Genomic DNA, 22946 nt, shown 5'->3' with positions numbered 1-22946 from the left:
CTTCATCTTATCTCACCCCAGTAGAGCACTTTGCTCTCAGGCTTTTGGCTTACTACTGGTTTCTAGGGTATTTAAAAGTAGAATGGGAGCTTCAGCTTTCAGGCCCATTTTCTGTGGACGTAACTCCCAGTTTGGAATCGGGACACAGACATCCTCTCTAATTTCAAGATTAGGCTTAAAACTTTATTTTTTTGATTAAGCTTATAGTGATGGTTGAATCAGGTGACCTCAAACCCTTCCTTAGTTACACTGCTGTAATAGTTGCAGGCTGCTCAGAGTTGGGTTGAGCCTGGTTCTGCCAGATATTTCTTCCTGTTAAAATGGAGATTTTCCTTACCACTGTCGCCAAGTGCTTCCTCAGGTTTGATTGTTAAAATACAGTTAGTCTTATTGCGAATACTGGTATTTATTAACAGATTGGCACGTAAGTTTTGACCTACTGTATCTTGACTTGTACAAGGAAGTATTAATGGCCAAATATGTACACGAATATATATTTAAATAATTAAGCTGTATTGTTTAGACTGAAGAAATGCGTGTGCCAAATCAAATAGACAAATCCACGCATGTAGTCGTTCACTACAGAAACACGGAGCATTTGTGGGTGGGAGAAAGCTGCAGAGAAAGCGGAGAGCGTTAAGCCTCTTATATGCACTTAAACCAGGGATGGAAAGGCTTATGAAACAGTGGTTTTAAAACGTACAGCTCGCACTGTTAAGATCGCTAACTTACAAATCGTTTGCGCTTTAATTTCATCATGCGTCAACAGCAAGAAAAAAGCAAAAAAAAAAAATAACTCCCTGCCTGCCACAGTCACGGTGACTAACTATTTCGGTCGCTAGCAAATAGTCCATCAACCGGATGTGTGCATGTCACACACAGCATCAGGTCCCCGCGCCACCACGTCCACTCTCCCTCCTCTCTATCTCGAGACCTGCTGCTTTGGTTTGGACGGGGGAAATCCTTAACTGAATTGCGTCATAAATACGTCAATAAAGTCCCATTCACTGACGATCAGGTACCACGGTAGCCGCCATATTCGCATCTATGGTAGGGTAGCGGTGCTTTCGGCGAGCGTGTGATCCAGTCATCAACATCGACTGTTCCCTGCGCCGACCCTCCAAACCTTTCCTCGGAGCGGCCCGCGGTTCCACAGCCTGCATCGGAGCATCGAGGCAGAAAAAAGCCGGACTTCCACAGAGGGTGGTTGGGGGGGAAAGACATGCAACGTGGAGCGGGGGTCTAGGTGGACTACGATGCCTTAGACTTGGAGAGGAATCCTGGTACAAGATGGAGGTAAACAGCGTTAGTAGTGAGGTGAGTTGACAAATGCGTGTTTTGCATGTTAATCTCGCCGCGTTGCTTCTGGTTTCGTGGTGTCCCGTTAAGTTATCTCGCCCCGCTCGTCTCGGCAGAGCTTAAATTCGCATCACGACCTGCAGCGCACCGTGATGCATGCTAACGCACTAGCTAATGCTAACAGCTGGTTAGATGTTTGTTTTTATTGCACTGCCCTGATTTTTTTTTCTTATTAGTTTAACACTTACCCGTCCCGTCTTTCGCAACGGCTCATCATTCCGCACCGACACTGGTGTTTTTACCCAATGACAGGTGCCCGTCGCGCATCTTTTTCTTGTTATTTACACTTCTCAGGAGGAGTTTACCTCCTAGCTAGCTTAGCGCTTGTAGCATTAGCAGCAGCTAGCTTGATAGCTGACAGCTTGCAGGCTTGAAAACTTGGGAGCCAAGTTGTTATCCAACCTCTACTGTTTAAGTAATAAAAGGTTGCTAAAGTATTTTAGTCTGTGTGTGTAGTAGTTAGGCAGCGCATGAATCCAGCCACTGCAGTTTTTTGTTTGTTTTTTTTTGTTTAAAGTTTGTCATTAGCTGCGCTAAATCGGTCAGTCGTGTTTACTGCTGAAGGTTGGCTTGTCAGCAGTACTTGTGAATTAGTGATGCTGTTAATAACTTAATAACAAAAACGTCTGTGCGCAGCTTTATAAGTTATAATTTGACCAAAAAAGTGCACAACGCGTTTAACAATGGACTGACAGCGGCAATAAAGTGACGACGCTGTGACTGAAAATTGCGCAATATGGAGCTGTACTATTTATCACTGTTAGTACAAACCAGTGATACCTTTTTGCAATGACATCCAGAAACAGTCTTGTGATAGCTGTGGGAAGGATTCAATTTGCTTTTGCACGGGCTCGGTAATAAGGTTTTCCAGTTGCAGCAAAGCCAACTTGACATCCTAAACCTGATTTCTGGGATTCTTTGGTCCTTTCACATTTACACACTGAAAAAGTCCGTCTGGCAGACTTCTGTGACTTTCGTAAAGTCAACAGAAAGTTACTGAAACATCCCGGGGTTGTTTGAACTGACCCTTCCATTTTTATTGAGGTTTCTCTTGGAAACTTTTAAAGCTTTTTGTTAATCTTTCATATAATACCTTTTATAATAACTTAATCAGCTTCATGGCCCAAATATTACAATGCTTTTAATAACAATAATAATGGATTGCATTTTTATATAGCGCTTTTTCGGGACCCCTCAAAGTGCTTTACAATACCACTATTCATTCACTCTCACATTCACACACTGGTGGAGGCAAGCTACAGTTGTAGCCACAGCTGCCCTGGGGCAGACTGACAGAGGCGAGGCTGCCATGGCGCGCCATCGGCCCCTCTGGCCATCACCAGTAGGCGGTAGGTGAAATGTCTTGCCCAAGGACACAACGACCGAGACTGGGGCTCGAACCGGCAACCTTCCGATTACAAGACGAACACCCAACTCTTGAGCCATGATCGCCACTTTTAAAAAGTTTTACTGCAGACAAACACTTGAATTTGCTGTTTACTGTAAGCTGCAGCTGTGAAGACTGTGAGATTACAGAAGTAAATATCAGCTGAGCTACCTAAACCAGAGCAGTGGTGATGCTGGCTGTTTAATCAACACTGTATCAGTTCTCACATAAAAGACTTCTTTTTTCTCAGGCCAAACCCTTGTATGCCGGTATAAGTGTATGCAAAATGATATTATGTAGGATTGTCAGACATCAGATGGCTGCAAAAGGCTGGCCTGGTTGCGCTGAGTGTAGGCTGCACTCCCATTACAAGCTGTGATGAGCCACAGCAAAGGTGGGAGTGAAAAAAATCTATGTGTGAATTATGACACAAGCTCTGCCCTGGCTTCGGCCAAGCTTGGATGTTACCCTTCACAGATGCACCGAGGCGTTTGCTTTCAGCTTTATTCTGCGTTGTTTCGGCCTTTGCGGTGTCTATCTTGTCAGATTTTTTTTTTTTCTTTTAAATATGTTTTTCTTGCCAGTGTTGCTCTGCTGCAGCAGCAGTAGCAAGATATTGGAAAGTGGTTTTGCTGGCCTCCGTTGTGTGGATGTACACGAGTGTATGTTGGTGGCTCCACCCACTGAGTGGGTTTGCGTAGTGCTATGACTCATACCCCTCTTCAGAGGCTTGATGGAATTCAACACACACAAACACAGTGGACTGAATACATAATGCAGGCTGCGCTTCAGCCTGTAACTGAAATATTCAGACCTGGATAATGTTTTTGTGGTCAGTCGTTTGATTTGCAGATGCCGAGATATCTGACATTCCTCCTCTGACAATGTCATTTCAGCGTGCGTGGCTGTTACAGTAAACAAAGAGGGTGTGTGTGGGGGGTGGGCGCTTCTTAAACGTGGTCTGCGGTCATTTAAAGTATGCATTTACCAGCATCATCAGCTAGAAGCTCTAAAAGAAACAGGCCCTATTATGTCTTGAATGCTGACTGTAGCTCCAGCAAATATCTGACTCTTGGAGCTTGTTTTTTGCTCTCACTGGGGATTAAGCTAGAATGCTAATAATGGGGGGGCTTTATAGGGACAGGATAAGGGCTGGACAGCTGGACGGGATTAAAGTATGGACTCCATACTGTTTGACAACACGCAGAGAACTACAGTTGGAAAAGGGACAGTGCCGTATTATTGCATGTGTGACTCATCGAATTCATCTGTTGAATCTTCCATCATACATGTGGGCGTGCAGCTGCTGCTGCAGTCATAGTCCTGCTCAGCTAAAAACAAGGATGAATAAGCTTTGTGAAAGTGCTTACTGCTGTTGACAACAACTCTGATCAGATTTGTTGCTTTGGCTGCAGGTCAATGGGCATCAGATCATGGATGAGCCCATGGAGGAGGGAGAGTCTTTCTCACACTGTGTAAGTAAGGCTGCGCTTTTAAGTCTTCATGTCTGTGTGCGTGAAGCGGTGACCTAACCCCACCGCCTCGTGTTTCTGTCTCATTCTGCTAATGTTTGTGTAGGATGATGGGACATATAAGGAGATTCCTATCACCCACCATGTAAAAGAGGGCTGCGAGAAAGCCGATCCGTCTCAGTTCGAACTGCTAAAAGTCCTCGGCCAGGGCTCTTTCGGCAAGGTGAGGGAACTCTGGAGATGAGTCGAGTGGTTTGTTTGTGCCGGCGCTTATATCTGTCTAAAATCCTCTCATTCGCCTTCTGTCAGGTGTTTCTTGTCAGGAAGATCCTGGGTCCAGATGCTGGTCAGTTATATGCAATGAAAGTTCTAAAAAAGGCATCTTTGAAAGGTAATGCCACTGTTGTTTTTGGCCATCTCTGCATAAAACAGCACCAGTATTGTCTGTCCAAAGTGCTGGATTTCTTTCTGAATGGCTCCATCTGTCTCCTTTGTCTCCAGTCAGGGACAGAGTTCGCACTAAGATGGAAAGAGACATTTTAGTGGAAGTCAATCATCCCTTCATAGTGAAATTGCACTACGGTAAGACAAACACTGTTTGTTTGTTTGTTTGTTTGTTTGTTTGTTTGTTTATTTATTTATTTATTTATTTATTTATTTTTAATACACATAGCATGGCTATTACACAGTTTTGAACATTTAGATGCACTCATGGACTAAAACGTCATGGAAACATCAGGATTTCATTTATTTCTTTTTCTGGGACGGAAACTTTTACATCAAGTAAAAATAAAAATTTAAAAATAAGTGAAATGTACTGCACACATTTTAAATCATTTTTTTTAAAAACACAATGGGGTCCAGAATTTTACATAAACAAGCTTTTGGCGTAATTCTGGTAATCATTCATTTGTTTTTGGCCGAATTGGTAGAGTTCAATAAAGTTTGTTGTCCTGGCATGGAACTGGCTTTAAAGCCGAGTCAACAGATTTCAGTAGTGTTGAGGCTTTAGAGAAGCTTAATATTAGGCAATTTATCTGTTCCCCAACCAGCTTTCCTCTCTTTAAGGGCGTCACTGTCCTGTTGGAAATATAGTTGTTTTTAAGTTTCAAGAGTCTAGCTAATAGCTTGAGGTTGTGCTGAAGTTCTGCAGCCTGTCAGTGTGTGGTGATGTGAAACATGATTGGTGGTAGACTGACACTGGTGTTCCAGTAGGGGTGGGGGAAATGATCAGTGTGTCATAGTATCAGAGTGTTTTATGTGGTGATAATGTATCAATAGAGAAACACCAAATATGTGCATTTTATGAAGTGTATAAAATGTTCTGGCTCATCTCATGCACCACCATCCACCACAGCAGTAAAAATGGGAAAAGAACCTCTTTGCAAAAAATCAGTGTCAGTCTGATGATTTTCTTTCATATTCTCTGACCAACTGCAACTGCAACTTATTGTGACTAATAGGGCTGGGCCATATTATACCGTTCACGGTAATACCGGTATAATGTTAGGCAACGATAGGAAAATGAAATATCGCGATAGAATGGGAGTAAAACGCGCATGCGCAGTGCCTTTGTTTTCATACGCACATGACCGATTGTTGGTTTGTAAAAATGGTGCAACTTCCGTGATGTGGAACTGGTTTGGTGTTTGTCCATCAGATACACAACAAAGCACATTTTTTTGCAGAACATGCAAGCGGCCGTTGTTATTGTCGTATTTGTCGGACTAAGATGCTCTTAAATCTGGGAGTAATCTGGGTCCCAAACTCCGTATATTTGACTTCAGGTCAAACAACCCTGCAGCATCACTGAGAGTTGAAAACTGTCTAAATTCTTTGATCTTTAATAAAACGATCAGCATTGCTGCTTTACCAAGTGTAACTATAAAGTTTAACTTCCAGGCATCCATGAAAACAAAAGTTATTACATTTAACAGAGTTAGAAGTTAGCAGGAAGCTAGCGGAAGTTAGCTCGCTAGTTTCGCTAGTTACCTAAGCATGATATAGCATGTTCTGACTGAGAGATTTCTGAAAGAATTCAAACGTACAGCTCTGCTATCACTTCCAACATAAATGAAGACAGGAAACTAAACAGCAGTGACGTTTTTAGGGTTACTGAAGTTGGGCTAGCTGGTATATAATGATGTGCTACGTGATCGCTAGCGACACAGCTATGTTAGCATAACATAAACAGTGAAGCTGGAGGAGGAACATTAACACTTTTCCACTTATAAAAGTTAACGTGAAGGTTCTTCATGGTTAGAGACAAATGCAATCGCATGGCAGGATGCTGTAAACGGACCAAACTTCAGTCAGGAGAACAACTGAGATAATCCATCCACAATACGAGGTTAGTCATTAATATACTGCAACAACATGGGAATAGCTCAGCTGCCAGAGAATTCAACATTAATGAATCAATGGTACAGAAGTGGAGGAAGCAAGAATAATGAGTTTAATAAAGTTTGATTTATCTGACTGCTTTGTTTCGCTTAATGTGCCTTATAATCCCGTGCAACTTATGGTCCGAAAAATGCGTACTGCACACTGCAGTTTAATGTTGCAAAGCACCTCTTTTTAACTTCAGTGGATATTATACATGGTTATGCTCAGGATATGTCAGCCCATTTCTACTGGAAATGCCTTTTGGTTAAACTTTCAGCAAGGAATTTGCATTTGCACTGTTACATTTTTATAAAGCTTTAATGTACATAAAAACCAGCTTCTTGTTTACGTGAAAATAAATGGAAGGTTGTCTTTTTGCGCTAGTAATGTTGTGGAGTTGTATTTTGTCTCGCATCAATTATATCGTCAGTTATATCGTTATCGCAAATTTTCAAATATATATCGTGATAAATATTTTTGGCCATATCGCCCTGCTCTAGTGACTAAATGGTTGCTTCGAGCTTGAGGCTGTCGCACATTCACGACCACTTTTGATTGCAACGTGATTGCGCAGGCTGGTCAATCAGCGGCAACCCTGCAGAACGGTGGTATTCCTGAAGAACAGGAAGTTTGCTGAGTGCAGTGGTAATAGTTAAATATGCATTTCGTCCAAATGTGAATTTCTTTCTATGTAGCAAGCAACAGACTTTCAATGATTGATCACAGTTAAAAAGATTGCTTGCAATAGCCAACTTGACCCCATTCAATTGATGGCAGGCTAACTCCCATCTTATGGCAACATTTATGGCAGGTTTTAGTGACAGTGCTGGTGTGTTTGGCTCATTTTACAGCAAGAAAAACTTGACGTGAGATGACTTTGTCTTATTGGATTAAACAGGCACTGTTAAAGTTAATCTTTGAGGACATAATTTGCAGTTGGAAAAGGTGATAAATTACAATATATGTTGCAATACTCTGCACATTGCAAAATGTTAGAAATGGCAGTAATATTGTATTCATGGGGTGTCTGCTCATTCCCACTTCTGCCTTCTAGCCGCTTCTACTTCAATGCAGACCTGTGCTTTGGTGATTTCTGGATAATTTCTCCAACTTTGTGTCAGCCGAGCCGAATGTTGTTGTCGTTTTTAACGTGTAAACGTCGGACAATTTCAGAAAAAACGGTCAGGACATTTTCTACAGTTGCCCTTTCTCCTTAGCACAAAGAATGAAAGGTTCTACTTCAGGTGCTTTTAACACAACTGGAACTACTCAGTGTTGTTTATACGAGGGTGCTGCCTTGATAGAGCACGCTGAAAGCGGTAAACATGACGCCCACTCAGTAGGTGAACGCACCTGACAGATAGCTGCGCTGCTCACACATCTGCATAATTCGACATCGCAGACTTTATAGTAGGGAGCTATCAGGTTAAAGACCGGCTAATGTTCAGTCTGACTGCATTTGTGTTCCCCCGTGCACGTCTGTTGGGTGATGTCTGGAGGAGTTCAGGGCTGTAGTGCACGCATCAAAGCTTTTGAGTCCTTTTCAGACTCTCACAAAGTGGCTGCACTTCATTTAAACTGATAATCTTAGACTATAAAAGTCTTTAGAAATGGCTTCAAGAGATGTCCCCGACTTGTGCAAAATCGTCTTTCTCAGACGTGCTCTGAGCTCCTTGGACTTGCTGGTGAGTCTAGTCATTCACCAGCATTTGGAACTTGCAGCAGCGCTGAATTAATACGCGGATGTAAAGTTTTGAGCCTCTACATGGGATCAGAACCATGTGTTCATTTCAGGGTTTTTTTGCTTTCTGCTCCAGAAAAAAACAGTTTGCAGAACTGATTGAAATCAGATGTTGCTGTAACGTCTCATGTGCGTGTAACTGTATGATCATACAGAATGAATTCAGGGTGGGTTTAACATGGCGTAAGCTGTTTATCCGCATCGTGTTTCAGTCAGAAATGCCTTTAACCTCATTTAACAAAATATTTTTGAATGCTTTAGTTATTTAACAGGATTTGACATTTCATCTCGACATCTCTGTTAAATCACAATACTGTTGGCTTGTGGATAAATTGTCAGTTTCCTGTCTCCGCAGCCTTTCAGACAGAAGGGAAACTGTATTTAATACTGGACTTTCTCAGGGGAGGGGATGTATTCACTCGCTTATCCAAAGAGGTAAGCTGGCATTCTGTTGTCTTACATGTTGTTGTGCCTTCAAGCTTATTTTTGTCTTTATTCTGTTTATTTTGTACTTCGGTTAAAAAAAAAAAAAAAAAAAAAAATCTGAGATGTTCTTAAAAATAAAAATCCTGTTAGTGCCCATGTTTGTGAAACTCAGAGCTACAGATGCCAAAATGTTAATTTATAAACCCTAAGGAAATGTAAATATGACGGCAACTAATGGAGCAGGTGCAATTTTAGTATGCAAGAGTATTTTATTTATTTTAAAAGCGCATAAATGTGCCAAGTCATTTGTCTCTGATATCTTCTGTTTGTTTTTTATTCAAATTCCGACTTGAATTCCTCATGAAAAGGCAAGTGCTTTTCCTCGGAATCTTTATTCCCCCTTTTTCATCATCAGCTGCTTGTCAGTCAGATTCCCGGCTCAGCTTTTCTCAGATGCTTTCAGGGCACTCAGACAATGTGTGATTGTTCTCTGGATAGACCTATTGTTGAAAGCATGTCTCAGAACCAAAGCGATAGCTGCCAGCGGCGTCAGATCAACAGCTTGCCGAATCCTGAAACGTATTTGAAATGTTGATGTTGTTGTGACAATAACGATAATACTCTTTTTCTCTGTTTTGGTAACTGAAGCTTAATATTCAAGTTTGGTTTTGTTTTTTTTGTTTGTTTGGTTTTTTTTTGTTTCCTTTGCTGCTGCTGAATTTCTCTTCAGAGTTCAAAGAGTAAATTTGTCCAGTTCTTATCAGGTTATGTTTACAGAGGAAGATGTGAAATTCTACCTTGCAGAGCTGGCCCTGGCCCTCGACCATCTGCACAACCTGGGCATAGTTTACAGAGATCTCAAGCCAGAGAAGTAAGAATCACAGACCTCATCTTCCCCTTTCAGCCTGTCGTAGCAAAGCCCTGCGCAATGGCACAGAACGGAGTACAGAAGGGAACTGCAAAAGCCGATTGCTTTTGGTTTCATTACAAACATTTTCAAGTACAAAACCACTTCGATCTTTCACCTATATTGCTGCAAACTATTGTGTGTGTGTGTGTGTGTGTGTGTGTGTGTTGTTAGCAGCTAATACAATTAACATATAGTCTGAATTAAAACAATAGCTGTAAAAACAATAGACCTATTGATTACACAGCCACGTAAAATAAAATGTGACTAATCAATATATATGTATGCATAAATTCAAATAGTTAAAGTTTTTTTTTTTTTTTTAAATCTGACTTAAAAAAAAAGATAAAGATCTCTGCTCAGTTTGAGTCTGCGTTAGTTTCCCCATGGTGTGCGGCCCTCACACACACGGAGTGGAGCAGAGTAAAGCTGACAACATGCCAGGTCACTGTAAATGCAAGGCAGCGTTTGACGCTTGTTGGGAGGCTAACATAGCAGTTGGAATGGAGAAAGAAGCTGTCTGAGGCTCTCTTATTGTCGGCTCACTCAGCCAAAACGAGTCGCAAAAAAAAGTCAGAAACTGCTGAACGACTGCGAAACAAACAACTTATTGGTGAGAGAGGGTGAGATACCTCCAGACAGCACCTGCCTTTGCTGTCATGCACTTTAAAAAAAGAAAAACCATAATTATCAGTATTGGATCACAGTTCCTTACAAATACAAAATTGCTCCATCTCTAATATGATTTCATTTCTGTAAATGAAAATTTAACATAAATACATACCATAAATCTAGGAAAATTTCTCCATATCACAAGGCGGATTTGATGAAACATTCATTTTTCAAGAAAATCAGTTGAAGGGTTATTTTTGTTTTCTAACTTACCTGCTGTATGAAAAGAAATTTTGGTTTAGTTTTTCCGGCTTTTGCTCCGTTTTTCATAAAATGTCTGCAGCGTACGGATTGAACGTTTTATACAAACCTCTCAGAACTCACTCGCTTTAGTCGTGCTTTATGCAGAAATCACAAAACATGAGATGCTTTGATGCTCACCTCTGTGAAATCTCTTCTTGTCTTTCAGCATCTTACTTGATGAAGCTGGACACATAAAGTTAACAGGTATGAGCTACCTTACTTTTTTTGACTATGAAGAATCAGGAAAGAGTCTAATGTAGTTAACCTGTTAAATATGACCATGCTTAAAGTGATAGATGTGCCACTACTGTTGAGTATTGAGTCCTACTAGTTTTGTTGTTTGTCAAATATCTTACTCGTGTGCTCCTCACACACGACGGAGTTTCACTGCCAGAGACGCCCGATGTTGCTGTCAGAAATCAAACTAACAGTCGGAAATGTCCTCCTGCTTTCTCTCATTTGATGATGATGGATCAGTGTAGCCGTGTTTCACTTCTGCTTATTATGAGTTTCGTAATAATGATATTGATTAGATGCATCAACAAAACATTAAAAATTTTAAGATCAGTTTTTAATGCAAAGGTAAAATTATGCCTTAAACAAAAGCAAATCTGTGATCACTGAAATGAGTTAACTGTTTCTATTTATTTCCTGTTTGTTGTGGTTGCTGTTGCTGTTTTCTAACTGTTTGATTTATATTTGTGTTGCTATACTGCATCTTAAAAGCCTAACCAGGAAAAGATCTGCAAGTTAGCTTGGTTAGAAGTCGTACGTGTATTGCATTGGTTACGTTTTTATTTAAATGCAGCAACGTTAATATGCATGGTCTGTGTTTTGTATAAATAAGTAAAATCCAAATGCAAACATTTGCAGTAAATCTGTAACTTCTTGCCTAAAACTTTACTATGTTACACAGACTTTGGTTTGAGTAAAGAGTCGGTAGATGCTGATAAGAAGGCATATTCCTTCTGTGGTACGGTGGAGTATATGGCCCCTGAGGTGGTCAACAGGAGAGGACACACGCAGAGTGCAGACTGGTGGTCTCTGGGAGTACTTATGGTACGCAACCTCACACAAACCTTATTTAAATAGGAAGAAAAGACATGGGACATATGTATTCATAGGAATTTTATACATTAAAGTAAAAGGAAAAAACCTGACCTATGGTGTGTTTGCAGTTTGAAATGCTCACAGGGACGTTACCATTCCAAGGGAAAGACCGCAATGAGACTATGAACATGATTCTCAAGTGAGTCATTATGAATGACATCATTAAGGCATGTCAGACAAGTTTTGATATGTAGATGATAACAGTGACACCCCCCCATGTTCATCTGTCACTCTGTTGTCTCTCTCCCTGCAGAGCTAAGTTGGGAATGCCCCAGTTCCTTAGTTTGGAAGCCCAGAGTTTGCTGAGAATGCTGTTTAAACGTAACCCTGCTAACAGGCTAGGTAAGGAAATGTGATCGTCAAGTCACGCTGTTCACTAAGGTTGGTTAACATTTTGGCATCCGCTTCTACCTCGAAATCGGCCAAGGGGTTAATAATGTGCGGATGAGTCGATGAAAAGCAATAACGCTGGGTTAACTGAACCAGAGCCATCTGTGTCTTTAGGGGCCGGGCCCGACGGCGTGGAAGAGATCAAACGCCATGCATTCTTTTCCACCATCGACTGGAATGTGAGTGCACACACCAACACGCACTTCTCACACTCTTTTTCTTTTTTCCTCCTCTCTCCCACACACCCACACGCATAAACACACACACACAACTCCCCAGCTTCTGCTGAGGATTCACACCTAACAAATGCTTGGCGTGGTGACTACTGGCCATCAGTCTTGGCCACGGGATCTGTGTTTGTGTGTGTGTGCGCGTATGTGTGTGTGCATGAGTCTGGGCAGAGGTCCAATTCTCACTGTGTGTGCACTAATAGCCCTGCATGAGCGTTTAAGAGCCGGCAGGATGCTATTGGCCGGACCAAGCGGTGGTGGGATTTCAGGGGGTTAATCTGGGAGGGGGTCTTGGCCTCTCCTGCACATATGTTCACACGCTCCAGACGGCCTGTGATAGTTTGATTCCTCACACGTTTACGTGTCTCCTGCATTTTTGTACCTGCAGAAACTGTACAGGAGAGAGCTCCAGCCCCCGTTCAAGCCCGCAGCAGGTAAACCAGATGACACGTTCTGCTTTGACCCAGAGTTCACCGCTAAAACGCCGAAAGGTACACCTACACACACACACAAGCACGCACGCACGTTCTGCTCACATGTTTTTAAGCTTACAAGCAACAGCTAGTCCTGCAGCCATGGAAACAGCAACTGCAAAATGTTAGTGGGTGTTTATGTTAGTCTGTTTATATTCTGAATTATCTTGGTTTATTTAGACTCCCCAGGTATCCCGCCCAGTGCTAATGCACACCAGCTCTTCAAAGGCTTCAGTTTTGTTGCGCCGACCCCCATGGATGAGAACAAGGGCTCCCCGCTGCTCAGCATCCTCCCCATAGTTCAGGTGAAGATGCATTATCGTAACCTTGTATTCGCTCACTCTTTACACGAGGTACTTAATGGTACTTGAAGTATTGTCTTGCATGCACGAAGCTCACACAGACTTTTTTTTTTCTCTTTTCATGAAGCAGCGTTCATGAGAAACTATTGTAATCTCTAGAAATTCAGCAGTTTCTCCTCCTGTTTTGGAGCCATGCATAAATTTCATGATGCAGTTGCAGCTCTGTGCAGAACACAGTAAGACAGATCGGTCACTGAAACATTGTAACTAATACCTGAGTGCTGCTGACACGGTTTCTTTCTGTTGCCTGCTGATTGTAATTACAGTGGAATAGTTTGGATTGGTGGCAGAGGTCTAGGATCCAAATTAAATGATCTTGTAATGACTGTTCTGCTGCTGACCGACACAAACAAACAGGCACATTACAAAGTTGATGGCAGGTTTGCTGCGGAGCACCTGTGTAAATGTGCAGCAATAGTTTCACTCTGGACAGTTTGGTGCAGATGTCCACCTGAACTTTAGGTTGACCTGCTAAACATTTGGTGGTTAAAGGTCAAACTATTAGATAAAATGATGAAGTACTCAGTCTTTTTATTTTTTTTCTTCTCCGAAGGTCAACTTCACTGACATTATGTTCTTTGTTGTGGGACTCAAATTACCAGGATGCTCTAACATTTGATACACGTTGTTGACGTGCATAGACAAGCTGAAGTGTTACTTGCATCCTTCAGCGTCGCTCGTGAAGGACACGAGGTGATGCTGTGCTGGAACTTTTTTTTTTTTTTTTGTAATGTCACAGGACACTGTATAAATGTTAATGATTCCTGCCCTTTCCAGCTGCACGGAGGCTCAGCCAAGTTCTCCGACATGTACGAGCTGCAGGAGGACATCGGGGTCGGCTCCTACTCTATTTGTAAACGCTGTGTACACCGAGTCTCTGCCATGGACTATGCTGTGAAGGTAACCGGCTGTTTCCTTGTGACCTCTGAACATGTTAAAGAATCTATACCAGAGGACAGAAGTGTTTTGTTTTTTTTAGATGGCTTGTTTTCTCATAACTGCATCTCGATCATGTTGGGAAATTTCATTATGTTTATGTAAATTACATTTACATTACAGCACAAATGTGCACTCGGAGTCAGGCGTGAGCTGTTTAGAATTTGGGTTCTTTCAAAATCACTGCATCTTCACTGCCAGTCCTCAAGAACTGACACTGATTATAGCAAAAGTTCATAAAAATGTCTAAAAGTAGAAGTTCTTTAAAAACATATGTGAATGTCAGACGCTTGAATTGGTGACACAAATCTGTGGAGCCTGCTTTATTCCTCCAAAGCCTTTCCTGTGTGCGTTCTCATGCTTGGACAGGCATGGATGTAAACTGCAGCTTCTTTAGTTTGCAGTGTCCTGCAGCTGCAGGTTAATAGATCGCTAAGTGGCACGACTGGTTCGTTTTATTACACATGCTTTGCACCTCTTGGTAGAGCCAATGAAAGTACAGTTGATGTGTGTAGAATAAGAGTTTGTGGACATCAGCGTCTTTAACTATCGATACATTTAAAACAGAGCGACTCAAATGGAATTTGGTTATTCATAAAGCACCAGCAGATGGCAGCACAGCTTCAGTTTGCTTTTAGTGTCTCAAGTCTCTGATAGAAGTTAGAGTTGTTTGATCACTAATACTGTGTTTGTGTTTCACTCAGATTATAGACAAAAGTAAGAGGGACCCCTCTGAAGAGATCGAAATCCTGATGCGATATGGACAGCACCCCAACATCATCACTCTGAAAGACGTCAGTGACATTTATGTGTGAGCTTTCCGACACAGTCGGCTTTTGGCGGGTATATTCTGACGGGTTGTGTTGTCTCTGTGTCAGGTGTATGACGAGGGCAGGTATGTATACCTGGTGACGGAGCTGATGAAGGGAGGGGAGCTGCTGGATCGAATCCTCAGGCAGAAGTTTTTCTCCGAGAGAGAAGCAAGTGCTGTTCTTTACACCATTACAAAGACTGTTGACTACCTCCACTGCCAAGGGGTGAGGAAACGCTTACACGCGCGTGCACAGCAGAGTTAATTTGGACACGTTTTCTGAATATCTTCTCCTTCTCCTCAGGTAGTACACCGAGACCTGAAGCCCAGCAACATCCTGTACATGGACGACTCGGGGAATCCCGACTCCATCAGGATCTGTGATTTTGGATTCGCTAAACAGCTCCGGGGAGGCAACGGCCTCCTTCTAACCCCCTGTTACACCGCCAACTTTGTGGCACCAGAGGTGAGCAGGAAGCAAGGCAAAAAAAGAGAATCCATGATCTGCTTTGTTTCTGAGTCTGATGGCTTGTGTTGTTCTTTGTTTCCGTAGGTACTAATGCGACAAGGTTATGATGCAGCCTGTGATATATGGAGCCTTGGAGTCTTGCTGTATACCATGTTAGCAGGGTAAGACTGCACACAGAACTCTCAGGAGTCGTTTGGATGATTAATAGCAAACTGCATGTGATGCGATTATGCATTTCATAATCTGCGCTTTGTTTTCATCGCTGTCAGGTACACACCGTTCGCTAATGGGCCAAACGACACACCGGAAGAGATTCTTCTCCGGATAGGATCTGGGAAGTTCTCTTTGACGGGTGGCAACTGGGATACTGTGTCAGACAGCTCGAAGGTACACACTGACACATTGTTCTAAATCCTTTTGTTCAGGTTTCCTTTTGTAAACCTAGCGTTGTAAAGTTTAATGAAGACGACCCGCTTTTCCCATGTACTTAAAAGTTTGATACAAATTATGCCGTTGACTTAAAATTGGCCAGAATTAAACCTTTATACCCGTATGAATTCATAGTGGCTTTTTAAAATGTGCCCTTTAATCTTTAGAAATCTGTATTTGTGTATTCCAGGACTTGCTGTCCCATATGCTCCATGTGGACCCTCACCAGCGATACACAGCAGAGCAGGTTCTAAAGCATTCCTGGATCACGTGCAGAGATACACTACCGCACTTCCAGCTCACACGCCATGATGCACCGCACCTCGTCAAGGTGAGTAGATCCAACCGTATCCCGCTAACAAAGACCTCAATTTACAGGAACAATTATTATTATCTACTACAGTTAAATGATTAGTAACACCTCAACATGTGTGCTGGACTTAAGACCTGTAAGAGTTTTCTCATTTACGTCAGAAGATTTGTGCCCTGTGTGCACAGATGGACAGTGATAACGTTGTATTTAGAAGGAAGTTGTTGTTTTTTTTTATTTTTATTTATGGAGCGATGTGCGGTGGAAACGAGCAGATTTGTGAGCAGATGAGGAGGCTGAGGAAGAGTAAACGGTTTAGTGGAGGCTATTTGTGGAGCCACTGCTGGTACTTGTGTACGGAGGCGCGTGTGGGCGCAAAGTTGGAGCTAAAAGTATTCAGATCGTGATGTCGGTGGCTTCAGTGAAACAGATTTCCTCCAAAACGTCAGGATTTTGAGGACTTTTTTATTTATTTTTTGTCCACTGCTGCCAAATGAAAGGGCCAGTTTGGGGACGTAATTCTTCAGCAGATGCTTTAAAACAAACCACAGACTGAGCAGATCCTGTATACTGCCGAAGGTTGTTTCAAAGTTTAGGCGTCACAAATTGAAAAGCACAGTAATGCCTGTATTTAAGACTGGAGCCAGAAATGGGTCTAAGGCAAATGAGTGGAGAGGTCAATCATTTCTGCCCTCACTCTGCTGGAATACGGACACCCTAATGTGGCTGGACACACGGGGGCCAGGTCAGGTTGTCTGGGTATCATTTGTGCTAAGCACTCGACCCAGCTGAGCTGACCTCTCTTAATCTCAGAGAGCAGCAGCTGTATAAAAGGCCAGAGTCATGCACAGGATTTTGCTTCTGACTTTTTACACTTCCTGATCCGGTGATAATGTCGCCATTAAAGGAAGGACCAGATTAACAGCAGGTTTCAGTCCTAAAAATCCAAGAATTCTTTGTTAATCCTTGTGTCTCCAGACTGCTCAGTTAACATTAGGTAGCCTGGACTAGAGCAGGGCGATATGACCAAAAATATTTATCGCCATATACATTTGAAAATTTGCGATAACGATATAACTGACGATATAATTGACACTAGACAAAATACTTTACAACTCCACAACTTTATTAGTGAAAAAAAAACATCAATGTATTCTCGCTTAAACAAGCAGCTGTTTTTTATGTGCATTAAAGTTATCTAAAAATTTAACAGTGCAAATGCAAATTTCTTGCTGACAGTTTAACCAAAAGGCATTTCCAGTGGGAATTGGCCGACATATCCTCAGCATAACCATGTATAATATCCACAAAACTTAGAAAGAGGTTATACACATACAATACGGTAACATTATGTTGAAGCACAGTACGTATCACTCTGCGAGGCTCCTCCCTATGATAGCCATAATGCTCCGACAATCCATCAAGCGGTGCGGGTTCGTAGCTTAGCAAAGTCGTACTAAAACATTCGACAGATTTTCGAGCGCCGTGTACCACATAAAATCGTTTCAAGGTCAGTAAACAACCAGAATTCATACATAAGGCACACGGGATTATAAGGGGTACTGTCGATTTTCAGAAAAATCAAAGGATTGATTTTAAGTGTGCCGTATTTTCCAAAAAACACGGTAATAACGACGGCCCGCTAGCACGCTCTACCAAAAATAGTGCTTTGTTGTGTATCTGACGGATGAAAGCCAAACCAGTTCCACATCACTGAAGTTGCAGCATTTTTACAAACCAGTTCTGGTTCATTCGTTTTATTCAACGATCCGCTTTCGCTCTTCTCATTCTCCGTCGCAGGCACGCTTTTTCCTACATGTGTGTATGAAAACAAAGGCACTGCGCATGCGCGTTTTACCCAAATTCTATTGCGATATTTCATTTTCTTATCGTTGCCCAACATTATACCGGTATTACCGTGAACGGTATGATATGGCCCAGCCCTAGCCTGGACTGAACCGTAACCTCTGCTGGTCATGTCAGAATTCTGCCTAATGTCTACTTTCAATAATTAACTGTATCCACACAGAAAAGCTCATTAAACTGTAAACCGCAGAAACATTAGATGCCTAATCAAGGACTCTTAGACTGTGTGGCAGAGTAGCTGCTTGTCATGTTTTTATTTTTCTTACTGGGGGGGAAGGGAAAACAATTCGATGTGGATCACAGAGGATTACTAAAAGAGGAGGAAGTTACCCAAAGACATTTTCAAATCACCTTTCAGCCTTGGTTGTCAGTATATTGGCCCCTACCTGTCACTCAAATGTATCATATCCATTATAACAGCGGTCTCCGTCCTCTTTTGCGCCTCGGATCGGTTTAATGTCAGACAGTATTTTCACGGACCGGCCTTTAAGGTGTCTCTGATAAATACAACAAAATAAAATGATACGGCCGAGACAAAAACTGTGGTATTTTGTAAATATAATAATAAATGTGAATTCACTGTGTAATTGTAACTTTATTAGCAGCGTCCTCCTGAAATGCGTCAACAACGTTGAGAGTAACATCCTCCTCTCTGCCCCTTAGTGCTCTGGTCGCTATGGTAATGCGTAAATATTTCTTTCAAAATAAGACTCTGAACTACAACACTGGGAAAGACCCAGGGAAACGGAGTTAACGATAAAAACCTTGAAAACCACAAATTTTACACCCGAGCCTCAACTCTCACGGTCCAGTACCAAACGACTCACGGACCGGTGAGCCATTAAACAAAAAATAGTTTAGATATTTTAATTTTTACTGTAAAGTTAGATTTTCAAACTTTTTGGGAGTCTTAAACAGCCATTTGAGGAACTGCGGTTGGTTGGACAAAACATGTGACCATCTCATTTACCAAATCTGGGAAAATGTGATCGACACAGATGGGAAAATATGACAATTTACAGTGGCTTGCAAAAGTATTCGGCCCCCTTGAAGTTTTCCACATTTTGTCACATTACAGCCACAAACATGAATCAATTTTATTGGAATTCCACGTGAAAGACCAACACAAAGTTGTGTACACGTGAGAAGTGGAAGGAAAATCATACATGATTCCAAACATTTTTCACAAATAAATAACTGCAAAGTGGGGTGTGCGTAATTATTCAGCCCCCTGAGTCAATACTTTGTAGAACCACCTTTTGCTGCAATTCCAGCTGCCAGTCTTTTAGGGTATGTCTCTACCAGCTTTGCACATCTAGAGACTGAAATGCTTGCCCATTCTTCTTTGCAAAACAGCTCCAGCTCAGATTAGATGGACAGCGTTTGTGAACAGCAGTTTTCAGATCTTGCCACAGATTATCGATTGGATTTAGACACCAGACAGGTCAGGGATAAAGTTATTGAGAAATTTAAAGCAGGCTTAGGCTACAAAAAGATTTCCCAAGCCTTGAACATCCCACAGAGCACTGTTCAAGCGATCATTCAGAAATGGAAGGAGTATGGCACAACTGTAAACCTACCAAGACAAGGCCGTCCACCTAAACTCACAGGCCGAACAAGGAGAGCGCTGATCAGAAATGCAGCCAAGAGGCCCATGGTGACTGTGGATGAGCTGCAGAGATCTACAGCTCAGGTGGGGGAATATGTCCATTTTTGGCCAAAATGCAAAACACTATGTGTGGCGGAAAACTAACACTACACATCACTCTGAACACACCATCCCCACTGTCAAATATGGTGGTGGCAGCATCAGTCTCTGGGGGTGCTTCTCTTCAGCAGGGACAGGGAAGCTGGTCAGAGTTGATGGGAAGATGGATGGAGCCAAATACAGGGCAATCTTGGAAGAAAACCTCTTGGAGTCTGCAAAAGACTTGAGACTGGGGCGGAGGTTTACCTTCCAGCAGGACAACGACCCCAAACATAAAGCCAGGGCAACAATGGAACGGTTTAAAAAAAACATATCCATGTGTTAGAATGGCCCAGTCAAAGTCCAGATCTAAATCCAATCGAGAATCTGTGGCAAGATCTGAAAACTGCTGTTCACAAACGCTGTCCATCTAATCTGACTGAGCTGGAGCTGTTTTGCAAAGAAGAATGGGCAAGGATTTCAGTCTCTAGATGTGCAAAGCTGGTAGAGACAAACCCTAAAAGACTGGCAGCTGGAATTGCAGCAAAAGGTGGTTCTACAAAGTATTGACTCAGGGGGCTGAATAATTATGCACACCCCACTTTGCAATTATTTATTTGTGAAAAATGTTTGGAATCATGTATGATTTTCATTCCACTTCTCACGTGTACACCACTTTGTGTTGGTCTTTCACGTGGAATTCCAATAAAATTGATTCATGTTTGTGGCTGTAATGTGACAAAATGTGGAAAAGGTCAAGGGGGCCGAATACTTTTGCAAGCCACTGTATATGCAAAACATTCATTGGTTACTAAAACACTGTAACTTTAACAATATTTCGCCAGCTTCTGTTACATTATTGAAACTATATTATCTTTTTCCCAGCCAGTAAGAAACAATTTAATTATATATTTATACAGTAGCAGTGGTGGTGAGGCCAGCTGAAACATTAAAGCCACGTGTCTTTGTTTCATCAGGGAGCGATGGCTGCCACCTATTCAGCTCTGAGCCAGAAGACGAGTCAGCCAGTGTTGGAGCCTGTGGCGGCATCCAGTTTAGCCCAGAGACGCAGCATGAAGAAACTCACCTCAACGGACATGTAGACCCATGTTTCTCACCCACCAGTTTTGATCTCACTCTGTCAGACTCATACGCAAACAAGAAAAAGCAAAAAGTACGCGCACACCCACAGCCCCAAGTCTTGGCCAGTCAGAACTACTGTCTCCCAGGTTTTCTTTTTAAAAAAAAATCTATTTATTTGAAACACCGGAACATCTGCAATCACACACACACACACACAGGACGAGGTTGCGTTGCAGAAGTCAGCCGAAGACGAACAGAGGAACCTCGTATCTGTTACTGCTGGGGAGACAGACTTGTATTTATTTCCACAGCTTCTCATATGCACTTACCCTCCTCGCCTTTCATTCTTTCTTCCTTTTTATGTGAGGAAGAAACGCACCAGCTGATGTTTTCCTTCACTGTGATTGGCTGATTAAAAAGCTGCTTTGGTTAAACTGTGCTCCCCCCCCACACACTGCTCTTCATCTTCGCTCCGCCATCCTCCTCTCCCCTCATTTGCTTTTACTTTTTTTTTTTTTTTTTTTTTTTCAACGTGAAGTAATGATTTATGTGTGAGAGTGCTGGCAAGTTGGTATTGACTGAGGTACTTTGCATAACCGTTTCCTTTCTGAGACAAAAATAAAAAAATAAATGTATTAAAAAAAATCAGATACTGCTTGAAGCGGGTTTGAAGGTTCTTCAGAACCAAAATCACTTCCCAGCACTTTTGGTAACATAAACGCATGTGTGGACAGATCCTGTATTGCTTTTCCCTTGAAACTCAGTCGGATTTGTTTTACTTGTGTATCAAAAGACGTAAACATGCTGCAGACGGACAAAAGATACTGTCTCGCTACTGAAGGTGAACCTATGTGGTAACAAGAAATCGTTTGCAAAAATGATATAACTATATAGAACATAATGAAGATGAAGAGCATGTGGGGGGGAGCTGTCGGGATTTCTCTGGGGGGGATGGGACGCACCCTGTCGAACCAGAGAGGCTGAATTTAAAAGAATAAATAAATGAATAACAAAAAAACATTTCCATGGAAATCTCTTCAAAAGACATTGTGGAAATTGTATGATACTGTATTTATTTCATTTGATTTTTAAGATTCTATTTTTCTTTCAAGTTCTGTATATATTGACATTAAAGATCATTATTGACATGCATCCACTGTGGTCTGTGCTGCTTTGTTACATAGCGCTGAGGCAGATTTAACACATGAGTGTGACAGAGCCAGCGTTCATGTGAAGAGGTAACTTCAGTTTTAGTGATCCTTCTGATTTACTTGGTTAGAATATGTGAAGAGCAGAAACAACGGGTACTGTTGAACCCACTTTTGTACCATCTAATAATTCTTTGTAGCACAGATTCAACAAAGTTCTGGAAACACTCATGAGATTTTGTTCAATGTTGATATGATGCAATCACACAGTTAGCTGCACATCCATGATGTGAATCTCCTGTTCCGCCACATCCCAAAGGTGCTCTACTATATTGAACTGGTGACTGTGCAGGACATTTGAGTACACTGATCTCATGTTTGAGATGATCTAAACTATATGACATGGTGTAGCAGTCTGCAGGAAAAACAGTCATCAGATGATGAGTACACTCTGGTCATTTAAAAAAAAAAAATTCCCCCAGGGATCAATAAAGTATTCTGATTCTGATTAAATGACGATCAGCGGCAATAGTTTAGGGTTTAAATTCTCACCTACCATACAAATGTTGCAGCGGAAATCGACTCATCAGACCAGATGATGTTGTTTTCAATCTTCTATTATCTAGTTTTTCTCACTCACCATCGATAACTCCACAGTTTTCCCTTCTCCTCAGGTTAAGAGCCTTGGTGTCATCCTAGACAGTTCACTTTCCTATAAATCTCACATCAATAATCTCACCCGTTCTGCCTACTTCCATCTACGTAACATTAACAGATTGCTTCCTTCTCTTTCCACCCAGTCTACGTCCATTCTTGTACATAGGCTTGTTACCTCCTGTATTGACTACTGCAATTCTCTTCTGCATGGTCTCCCCCAAAAATCCCTCCATAAGCTTCAACTGGTTCAGAACTCTGCTGCTCACATTATCACCAGAACCCCCTCCTACCAGCACATCACCCCTGTTCTTCAGGAACTTCACTGGCTCCCTGTGAAATTCCGGATAATTTTCAAACTTCTTCTGCTCACCTTCAAGGCTATTCATAACCTCG

The 22946-nt window shown here is 41.9% G+C and overlaps 1 protein-coding gene across 1 annotated transcript; it reads left to right on the top strand.

Moving 5' to 3' along the window:
• The first annotated feature begins 728 nt into the window (after nucleotides 1–728).
• Nucleotides 729–21900, top strand: LOC146581974 (ribosomal protein S6 kinase alpha-6). Its single transcript, XM_085289037.1, has 22 exons — nucleotides 729–1317; nucleotides 4162–4221; nucleotides 4325–4441; nucleotides 4528–4609; nucleotides 4720–4800; nucleotides 8700–8779; nucleotides 9535–9641; nucleotides 10759–10796; nucleotides 11509–11651; nucleotides 11771–11841; nucleotides 11956–12044; nucleotides 12207–12271; nucleotides 12711–12813; nucleotides 12976–13100; nucleotides 13935–14057; nucleotides 14798–14887; nucleotides 14972–15130; nucleotides 15209–15370; nucleotides 15458–15534; nucleotides 15643–15760; nucleotides 15993–16133; nucleotides 20643–21900. The coding sequence occupies exons 1-22, from the start codon at nucleotides 1291–1293 to the stop codon at nucleotides 20766–20768; spliced, it is 2184 nt and encodes a 727-aa protein (XP_085145163.1). The 5' UTR covers nucleotides 729–1290; the 3' UTR covers nucleotides 20769–21900.
• Nucleotides 21901–22946: the final 1046 nt, after the last annotated feature.

This window comes from Mchenga conophoros, linkage group LG2 (genome assembly GCF_057382185.1).
Source record: "Mchenga conophoros isolate Kocher_MC1m ecotype Shallow Benthic linkage group LG2, M_conophoros_male_GT1.1, whole genome shotgun sequence".
Taxonomy (NCBI): Eukaryota; Metazoa; Chordata; class Actinopteri; order Cichliformes; family Cichlidae; genus Mchenga; species Mchenga conophoros.
Note: the sequence above shows the minus strand (reverse complement) of the source record. Positions and strands in the feature narration are given on the sequence as shown.